The sequence below is a fragment of the Stomoxys calcitrans genome, chromosome 3 (assembly GCF_963082655.1).
Source record: "Stomoxys calcitrans chromosome 3, idStoCalc2.1, whole genome shotgun sequence".
NCBI classification, from domain to species: domain Eukaryota; kingdom Metazoa; phylum Arthropoda; class Insecta; order Diptera; family Muscidae; genus Stomoxys; species Stomoxys calcitrans.
The window spans coordinates 184,217,334-184,227,839 of record NC_081554.1 but is presented as its reverse complement, the minus strand read 5'-3'; the positions used below and the strand labels follow the sequence as shown (position 1 = coordinate 184,227,839).

The 10,506-nt window shown below is 38.7% G+C and overlaps 1 protein-coding gene across 1 annotated transcript; it reads right to left on the bottom strand.

The window, feature by feature from the left end:
* Positions 1 to 263: 263 nt before the first annotated feature.
* On the bottom strand, positions 264 to 9,997 carry LOC106084409 (cytosolic 10-formyltetrahydrofolate dehydrogenase). Its single transcript, XM_013248077.2, has 4 exons — positions 9,798 to 9,997; positions 1,499 to 3,210; positions 1,036 to 1,423; positions 264 to 971 (listed from the first exon to the last, which is right to left on the bottom strand). Exons 1-4 carry the CDS (start codon positions 9,801 to 9,803, stop codon positions 342 to 344), a joined length of 2,736 nt encoding a protein of 911 aa, XP_013103531.2. The 5' UTR covers positions 9,804 to 9,997; the 3' UTR covers positions 264 to 341.
* Between the last annotated feature and the right edge of the window lie 509 nt (positions 9,998 to 10,506).

The window sequence follows — 10,506 nt, the reverse complement described above, 5'->3', positions numbered from 1 at the left end:
GGGATACTAGACTTTCCATACACTCACACCCGTTTGTAATTGATTGGCCAGCGGACCGCACAATGGATTATGGAGAGAATTCTTATTTCGACCGAACCGTTAGTATGTTGACTCGACTTCCGGGAATTTATAATGTGCTGCTGTAGTAACCAAGATATCCTCTCGAGTGCTTCTTGAGGGAATTTTGGGGATTTTTATCCAAATTTTGGGGATTTTTGTAAAAATTTTGGGAATTTGAATGTTTTAACAAAAAATATTTTCTTTTTAATTTTATCTTACATCAAATATTTTTTATTATCTTTCTTCTTTACTTAGACTTACAACATAAAAATAAACTTATTCTAATATTCTATAGTAACACATTTAGTCTTGAGATATTCATTGAGCGCCTCTTGGCCTAAGTCTTTGCCAAAACCGCTCTGTTTGAAGCCACCAAAGGGGGCGGCCACATCAGTCTTATTGTACACATTCACAAATACCGTACCCGCCTCTATGGTATCGGCAAAGGACAAGGCTTTGCTAATATCCCCCGTAAAGACACCACTGGCCAAACCATATTCAGAACGATTGGCTCTGCGCATAACCGATTCCACATCACTGCCATGGAATTTCGATATCACCATAATGGGACCAAACGATTCCTCTTGGGCTATGTACATATGATCCTCGACATTGGTGAAAACGGTGGGTAGGAAAAAGTAGCCTTTGGTATTGGGTACCGCATGGCCACCATACACCAAAGTGGCTCCCTCTTTGACGCCAAGCTCACAAAATTCTATGAGTTTTTCGAAATGGGCCCTATGATTCTGAGGGCCATGGGCGGTGGAACGATTCAAAGGATCTCCTATGGCCATGGAACGTATATCCTTGACCACACGACGAACAAATTCATCATGGATGCTGTCCTCCACAAATATTCTGCCAGCGGCAATGCAATTTTCTCCCTTATTGAAGAAAACTGAGGACATGCCCTGTGGGTTAGAAAATGAAGTTAGAAACAAATTCTTCAAAAAGTCCTCTAAAGGCTTTACTTACATGTTTCACCGCCTTTTCAAAATCACAATCTGCAAAAATCACCAAAGGCGATTTTCCTCCTAATTCCAAAGAACATTTCTTCAAATTCGATTCGGCACAGCAACGCATTACACTTTTGCCCACCTCTGTGGAACCGGTGAAACCCAATTTTCTGATCAAGGGTTGCTCCAAGATGGCCTGACCCGCCTCGGAACCTTTGCCGGTGACTATGTTGATGACGCCAGCCGGAAAACCTGCCTTAACGGTAAGCTCTGCAAATTTCAAAGCAGTTAGGGGACAAGTTTGAGCCGGTTTTATAAGGCAGGTATTGCCAGCGGCAATACAGGCAGCCATTTTCCAAGACAACATCATTAAAGGATAATTCCAAGGAGTAATCAAACCCACAACACTGAAGGGAGAACAAGAAAAGAAAGGGCAAAGTGTTAAACTTAAAATTTTTGTCTACGAAAAATTCCCAATTCACCCCAATGGCTCCTTTTTGGTAAAGGTCAACACATTATTTGGCCTGGCCGGGTTTACCGGTATGGTATTACCCTGTATCTTATCACACCAGCCGGCAAAGTAACGCCAAGCATCTATGGACATGCCTATATGGGTTTTGAGAGCCAAAGTGTATACAGCTCCCGAATCCACCGATTCAATGGTGGCCAATTCCTCTTTGTGTTGCTCCATAAGGTCAGCCAATTTCATCATAAGTTGTCCCCTTTGGCGGGCCGACACTTGACGCCATGGCCCATAAAAAGCTTTATGGGCTGCAGCGGCAGCCTTGTCCACATCGTTACGTGAAGCACAGGCCACCTTACACAACACCTCCTCATTGGTGGGATTAATGATATCCAAAGTTCGGCGATTTTCAGCTTCCACAAATTCCCCATTGATGAACAATTGTGTAGGTATGGAAATTTCTTTTTTATTGGCCTTCAAAACCAAACCATCGAAATGGACTTTGGCGGAACTCCCCGAGGAACCTTGCCGCAATGATTTGACCACCTCGCCAAAGAACTCCTCAAAGACGGGGGCCATAAAGACATGTTCATTTTCCAAGGGCACATCAAAGGCATCTTTACACTCCTCCACCAGACGCACCACATCCATGGATCCGGCACCGGCAGCAAAGAAATCTGTTTCGGATTCTATGGGACATTTCAAAATCGATAGCCAAATGTTGCGTAAAACTTCCTTTTTGGCCAATTCATCTTCAGTGAAATCGGTAATCTGAGGAGCTTGAGAAAGATTAAACCAATCACAGGCATTGATCATTTTGGAGCCCTTCTTAATGCGCTTAACATTCACCAAGGCGCCATCGGTGCCTTCCATGAGCAAACCTCTCTCGTGTATGTAGGCCAAATTTTTAAGACCCTTCAAACGCAAGGTCTTGTCTTCTTGTACTCTCACATCCGAATATAAGTGCGCCCCAAAAAGTCTGATATGCTCCTCACTGCCATCCTCATGCAACACAGTGGCCAAAGCGCCTGGTACCGAATCCAAACCCCTTATGAAATTCCATATTCTCTTAGCTGTTTGATTGAGATCGACCCGCTGATTCTCTTCCTTAAACATGGCTGGATCATAGGTGGCCCCCACCTCGGTTTGAGTGATGCGTGGAGCCTTCTCCTTAGCCACCAAATCGACTGCCTCTGCCATGGACTTAATTCCCTCGGGATATAAGAATCTCTTATACAGAGTATCCAAAGTATCATAGGCCTCCACATTCACTTGCTTTTGCAAAAGTATGGGTCCTGTATCCAGACCATCATCAGCCCAGAATATAGAAAATCCTGCCACCTCATCACCCTCTATCAAAGTCCAAGATATAGCACTGGCTCCCCGATGGCGAGGCAATATCGAAGGATGATAACAAATGCTGCCCAAAGCAGCGCCATCTATAACCTCCATGGGTATGAATTGTGAGCAATATGGCAACACATTTAAATTGGCCTGTACCGATTTGTATTGTTCCAATACCTCGGGTATGGCAACACCTTTGCGGCGCCATGTTGCAAATTTGAAAACGGGAATATTATAACGTGCTGCTGTGGTAGCCAAGATATCCTCTCGGCTGCCCTTATTCGGGATGGTAAAAACGCCCACAATATTGTATTGCCTTTCCAGCAACAATTCCAAAACATCTGCGGCAAAATTACTCTGGCCTATGATGGCTATTCTCAGAGGGTCCTGAAAAAAAGAAGAATGGAAATTAAAGAAAATTTAATTATGTAAAAAATTTCATATTTCAACACCATATACAAAATTTCAGCCAAATCGGATGAAAATTGTGGCTGGTAATTGCTCAAGAAGTCAAATCGGGCGATCGGTTTATATGGGAGCTATATCAGACTATAGATCGATTTGGACTGTACCAAGCACAATTGTTGGAAGTCATAACAGAATGCTATGTGCAAAATTTCAGCCAAATCGGATAAAAATTGAGGCTCTAGGGACTCAAGAAGTCAAATCGGGAGATTGGTTTATATGGGAGCTATATCCGGTTCTTGACCGATTTGGACCTTACTTGACACAGTTGTTGAAGGTCGTAACTTTACACTATGTGCAAAATTTCAGCCAAATCGGACAAAAATTGTGGCTTCCATGGGCTCAAGAAGTCAATCGGGAAATCGGTTTATATACAAACTATATCCAAATCTGAACCGATATGGCCCGTTTGCAATCCCCAACAACTTACATCAATATAAAGTATCTGTGTAAAATTTCAAGCGGGTAGCTTTACGCGTTCTACCGCTGTAGTGATTTCGACAGGCGGACTGACATTTGGGATCAAATAATAGGGGGAAGGCCCCTCCAACATCTCCGAGCGGACATGTAACCCAATTTGGATAAAATAGAACTGAAATGAAAGGAATTTGGGAATACAATACGAATTTGATATGTAATTAGTTAACAAAGAAATTGGGGGAACGCCCCTTCCGAAACTTTACAGAGCGGCCATGTAGACCAATCAGTGTAATATTGGACTCAAATGAAAGGTGTTAGGGAGTAGAAAACCAAATCGGATATAAAACAAATAAAAAGGCATTAATTTCGACTGGGCCAAACTTTAGATATCCACCATCTCAGATACATATATTAGTCATATTTCGGACGTCGAGAGTCTAATGTAGCTCTCTGTTTCAAAATTCAGTGAAATTGGGTAAAAAATAAGCCATTTATAGGCAAAGGACCATCAATAGGGAGTTCGGAGTATATGGCAGCTATATCCATATATGTTCCGATCAACGTCATATTGGAAGAGGATGTGTAGGGGTCTAATACAACTCACCCTATTAAATTTAAAAAAATTTCGGATAATAAATAATCAATTTATGGTTGAAAGACCTTAAACCGGGAGATCCGTTTATATGGCAGCTATATCCAAATATAGCCCGATCTGCACCATGTTCGAAAAAGATGTCGAAGGTCCTAAGACAACTCAAACAAACAAATTTTCCCATGAACTTTCTATTAAGGAGCAGGGGCAAACTTCTCACACATCAATGAGTGCTGTCCGATTCAAGTTTTGAGATAATTAATAAGGGGCCTCCTTTTTAATGACGAGTCCGAACGGCATGCCGCAGTGCGACACCACTTTGGGGAGAAGTTTATACATGGCATAGTACCTCACAAATGTCGCCAGCATTAAGAGGGGATAACCACCGCTAAAAAAATTTTCCGATGTTCTATGCCAGGATTCGAATCCAGGTGTTCAGTGTTATAGGAGGACATGCTAACCTCTGCGCTACAGTGGCCTCCAAAGACAACTCATTTAGCCAAATTTCAACGAAATTAAGAAGTAGTCCGATATAGCCCATCTTCAAATTTAACCTGCCCATGGACAAAAAAATATAACCTGTGCTTTTCTATATCCACCACCGTAAGACAGGGGGTGACTAAATGAATCATTCCGTTTGCAACACATCGAAATATCAATTTCCGACCCTACAGAGTATATATATTTCGGATCGTCTTAAAATTCTAAGACAACTTAACGATGTCCGTGTGTGCCTGTCCGTCCATCTGTTGTAAACACTCTACAGCCTTCAATAATCGAGTTATTGAGCTGAAATTTGGCACAGATACATCTTTTTGATGTACGTTGGTAGAGTTCTTAACGGGCCAAATCGGACCATATTTGGATATAGCTGCTATAGAGGCCGATATGCAGATAAAGGGTCTAATGCCCATAAATGCTTTATTTTTATCCGATTTCGCTCAAATTTGAAACAGTGGGCTATTTAAGGCTTCCCGATATCTAACTTAAATATGGTTTAGATCGGACTGTATTTAGATATAGCTGCCATATAGACCGATCTGCCGATAAAGGGTGTGAAACCCATAAAATCTTTTTTTTACCGATTTCGCAGAAATTTGAAACATGTGAGTAGTTTTGAGCCTCCCGACATCTGGTCCAAATATGGTGTTGATCGGACTATATTCAAATATAGCTGCCATATAGACAGATCTCCCGATAAAGGGTCCGACGCATATAAAAGTTTTATTTTTTTACCGATTTCGCTGAAATTTGAAACACTAAGTAGTTTTAGGCCTCCCAACATCTTATATTTAGATATAGCTGTCATATAGACCGATCTGCCGATAAAGGGTATGAAGCCCATAAAATCTTTCTTTATTACCCGATTTAGTTGAAATTTGAAACAGTCCGCCCATCTGTTGTAATCACTCTACCGCCTTCGAAAATTGAGATATTGAGCTGAAATTTGGCACAGATACATCTTTTTGATGCACGTTGGCTGAGTTCTTGAACGGGCCAAATCGGACCATATTTGGATATAAAGGGTGATTTTTTTGAGGTTAGGATTTTCATGCATTAGTATTTGACAGATCACGTGGGATTTCAGACATGGTGTCAAAGAGAAAGATGCTCAGTATGCTTTGACATTTCATCATGAATAGACTTACTAACGAGCAACGCTTGCAAATCATTGAATTTTATTACCAAAATCAGTGTTCGGTTCGAAATGTGTTCATTCATGTGTTCAGCGATGAGGCTCATTTCTGGTTGAATGGCTACGTAAATAAGCAAAATTGCCGCATTTGGAGTGAAGAGCAACCAGAAGCCGTTCAAGAACTGCCCATGCATCCCGAAAAATGCACTGTTTGGTGTGGTTTGTACGCTGGTGGAATCATTGGACCGTATTTTTTCAAAGATGCTGTTGGACGCAACGTTACGGTGAATGAACACATTTCGAACCGAACACTGATTTTGGTAATAAAATTCAATGATTTGCAAGCGTTGCTCGTTAGTAAGTCTATTCATGATGAAATGTCAAAGCATACTGAGCATCTTTCTCTTTGACACCATGTCTGAAATCCCACGTGATCTGTCAAATACTAATGCATGAAAATCCTAACCTCAAAAAAATCACCCTTTAGCTGCTATAGAGACCGATATGCCGATAAAGGGTCTGAAGTCTATAAAAGCTTTATTTTTTTAATCGATTTCGCTGAAATTTGAAACAGAGGGTTATTTAAAACCTTCCAATATCTAACCCAAATATTGTTCAGACCGGGCTATATTTAGATATAGCTGCCATGTAGACCGATATCGCGATAACGGGTCTGAAATTATTTATTTTTTGACCCATTTCGCTGAAATTTGAAACAGTGAGTAGTTTTAAGCCTCCCGATATTTGATCTAAATATAGTTCAGATCGGACTATATTTAGATATAGGTGTCATATAGACCGACATCCCGATAAAGGGTCTGAAGCCCATAAAAGCTTTATTTTTTAACCGATTTCGCTGAAATTTGAATCAGTGGGTTATTTTAAGCCTCCCGACATCTGACCTAAATATGGATGTGATTGAACTATATTTAGATATAGCTGCCATATAGACCGATCTCTCGATAAAGGGTCTGAATCCCAGAAAAGCTTTATTTTTTACCGATTTCCGACCCCCGACATCTGGTCCAAATATGGTTCAGAACGGACTTTATTCAGATATTGCAGCCATATAGACCGATCTGGCAATAAAGTGTCTGCATAAAAAGCTTTATATATTACCCGATTTCGTTGAAATTTGAGTATTTTAAAGCTTTCCAACATATGACCTAAATATGGTCCATATCGGACTATATGTAGATATATCTGCCATATAGATATAGGGTCTGAAGCTTAAAAAAGCTTTATTATACCCACCACCGAAGGATGGGGGTATATTCATTTTGTCATTCCGTTTGCAACACATCGAAATATCCATTTCCGACCGTATAAAGTATATATATTCTTGATCAGCGTAAAAATCTAAGACGATCTAGACATGTCCGTCCGTCTGTCCGTTTGTCTGTTGAAATCACGTTACAGTCTTTAAAAATATAGATATTAAGCTGAAATTTTGCACAGATTCTTTTTTTGTCCATAAGCAGGTTAAGTTCGAAGATGGGCTATATCGAACTATATCTTGATATAGCCCCCATATAGACCGATCGGCCGATTTAGGGTCTTAGGCCCATAAGAGCCACATTTATTAGCCGATTTTGCTGAAATTTGGGACAGTGAGTTTTGTTAGTCCATTTGACATCCTTCAACAATTTGACTCAGATCGGTTCAGATTTGGATATAGCTGCCATATAGACCGATCCTCCGATTTGGGTCTTAAGCCCATAAAAACTACATTTATTATCCGATTTTGATGAAATTTGGGACAGTGAGTTATGTTAGTTCCTTCGACATCCTTCGTCAATTTGGCTCAGATCGGTTCAGATTTAGATATAGCTGCCATATATACCGATCCTCCGATTTGGGTCTTAGGCCCATAAAAGCTACATTTATTATCCGATTTAGCTGAAATTTGGGATAGTGAGTTGTCTTAGGCCCTTAGACATCTTTCTTCAATTTGGCCCTGATCAATCCAGATTTGGATATAGCTGTCATATAGACCGATCTCTCGGTTTTAGGTTTTGGGGCCATAAACGGCGCATTTATTGCCCGATTTCGCCGAAATTTGCGACAGTGTGTTGTATTAGGCTCTTCGACATTTTTTGGCAACTTGACCGATATCTCGATTTAAAGTCTTGGCACCATAAAGGCGCATTTATTATTCGATTTCACTGAAATTTGTCACAGTGACTTATGTTAGGTTTTTCGACATCCGTGTCGTATATGGTCCAGATCGGTTTATTTTTAGATATAGCTACTAAAAAGACCAATATTTTGTTATACACAATTGAAAAATGACTTGTAACATATTTCGATATAACTGCTATGGGTCATAAGGTATGCAATTTTCACCGAATTTTGATGAAAGGTGGTTTACTTATATACCCGAGGTACTTATATACTAATTCGGCCGAGCCGAACTTAACGCCTTTTTACTTGTTTTTTATCCGATTTCGCTGACATTTGAAACAGAAACAGCCATTTTAAGCCTCCCGATATTTGACTTAAATATGGTTCAGATCGGCCTATATATAGATATAGCTGCCATATAGACCGATTTCCCGATAAAGGGTCTGAAGTCCATAAAACGTTTTATTTTTTAACCAATTTCGCTGAAATTTAAAACGGTGAGTAGCTTTAGGCCTCCCAACATGGGACCCAAATATGGTTCAGATCGGACTATATTTAGATATAACTGTCATATAGACCGACTGTCATATAGAAATTAGGGTCTTAGCCCCATAAAAAGTAGATTTATTGTCCGAAAATGTTACTTGCATATGAGTTCTTGGGACCTGAATAAAATATAATCGAGATCAGCCACTATTACGATATAACTAAGGATATAGTAGTGGAGTTATAATTAGGATGATTATTATATCCTTGTTTAATTTAGTCCAGATTTGGTGATAGGTGCCATATAGAACGATCTCTCAATTTAAAGTCTTGGACCTATCGAAAGCGCATTTATTGGGTTGCCCAAAAAGTAATTGCGGATTTTTTAAAAGAAAGTAAATGCATTTTTAATAAAACTTAGAATAAATTTTAATCAAATATACTTTTTTTACACTTTTTTTCTAAAGCAAGCTAAAAGTAACAGCTGATAACTGACAGAAGAAAGAATGCAATTACAGAGTCACAAGCTGTGAAAAAATTTGTCAACGCCGACTATATGAAAAAAGCAATTACTTTTTGGGCAACCCAATATTACCTGATTTCGTTCAAATTTGACGCAGTGACTTATCATAGGCTTTTCTACATCCGTTTTCTATATGGATCAGATCGGTTCATATTTGGATATAACTGTAAAAAAGGGGGTTTACATACATACCCGAGGTGGTGGGTATTCAAAGTTCGGCCCCGCCCAACTTAACGCCTTTTTACTTGTAAAAATTTTGTCAAGATTTTGGTTTTTTTTTGGATTGATCGAAATAGCACCCTTGTATTTCCTTAAACAAACTTATTTGCTTAAACTGAACTAGAACGTTTAATGTGGTCTTTATAACAATTTATCAGGTTTATGCTTAGGAAATTTTCGTTTTTATTTTAAGGACAGCTGAACTAAAAATTAGTTTTGGTGGGTATTCCAAGTTCGGCCCCGCCCAACTTATCACCTTTTTGCTAGTAAAAACTTTGTCACGATTTTGGTTTTTTTTTTTGGATTGATCGAAATAGCACCCTTGTATTTCCTTAAACAAACTTATTTGCTTAAACTGAACTAGAACGTTTGATGTGGTCTTTATAACAATTTATCAGGTTTATGCTTAGGAAATTTTCGTTTTTATTTTAAGGACAGCTGAACTAAAAATTAGTTTTAAAGTTTTTCTTTAATTTTTCTTAATTTTTTCATTTGCACCCAACACTCACTTTCATTTTGTCTTCTTTAACTTTTATATTTTTTTCCAATTTCACAATTCCTTAATTTCGTAACACTTCACTAATTTTGTCTATTATTTTTTCCAGTTTTTATGCAATATTTAAATTTTTCTCTTGTTGTCTGCTTTCAAGCCCACTAATTTTCCTATGCTATGTATGGACTATGTTTTCTTAATAAAATTCAAAACTTGATTGAACCAAATGCCAAGCGATCTTCAGTATTTATAGCTATTTTCCTCCACTTGCACCCAGACCAGCCCAGCTTTCTTTTTAAGACACTTTTTGTGATCGAAATACCGACAGACATGTGTTTGCATTTAAGCTGGAATGTGTGTTATCAATTTAATCGCTCTAGCTAAATAAAAATCAAACAATCAACAGCAGAGCAATAGCAAAAACAACAACTAAAACCTAAAAACAGACTATAATTATGCAAAATTAAATTTTAAAAATTTTAAAGATGAAAAATTTATACACATCGCCGTTGAGTGAAAAAGCACAATATTTAAAAGAAAAGCAGCAGTATGCAGTAGTAACGTACAGTTGAGATAGTGCTCTGCTTAGCTACAAAACTTAAAAAAGAGTAAATTTTTAAATAACATATGGATCTTCATAGTTAGTTTCATTGAAATTTGAATTTAACAATTTTTACACAACTTTTCATCCCTACATATGACCGATTTGTACTTGATGCGCTGCC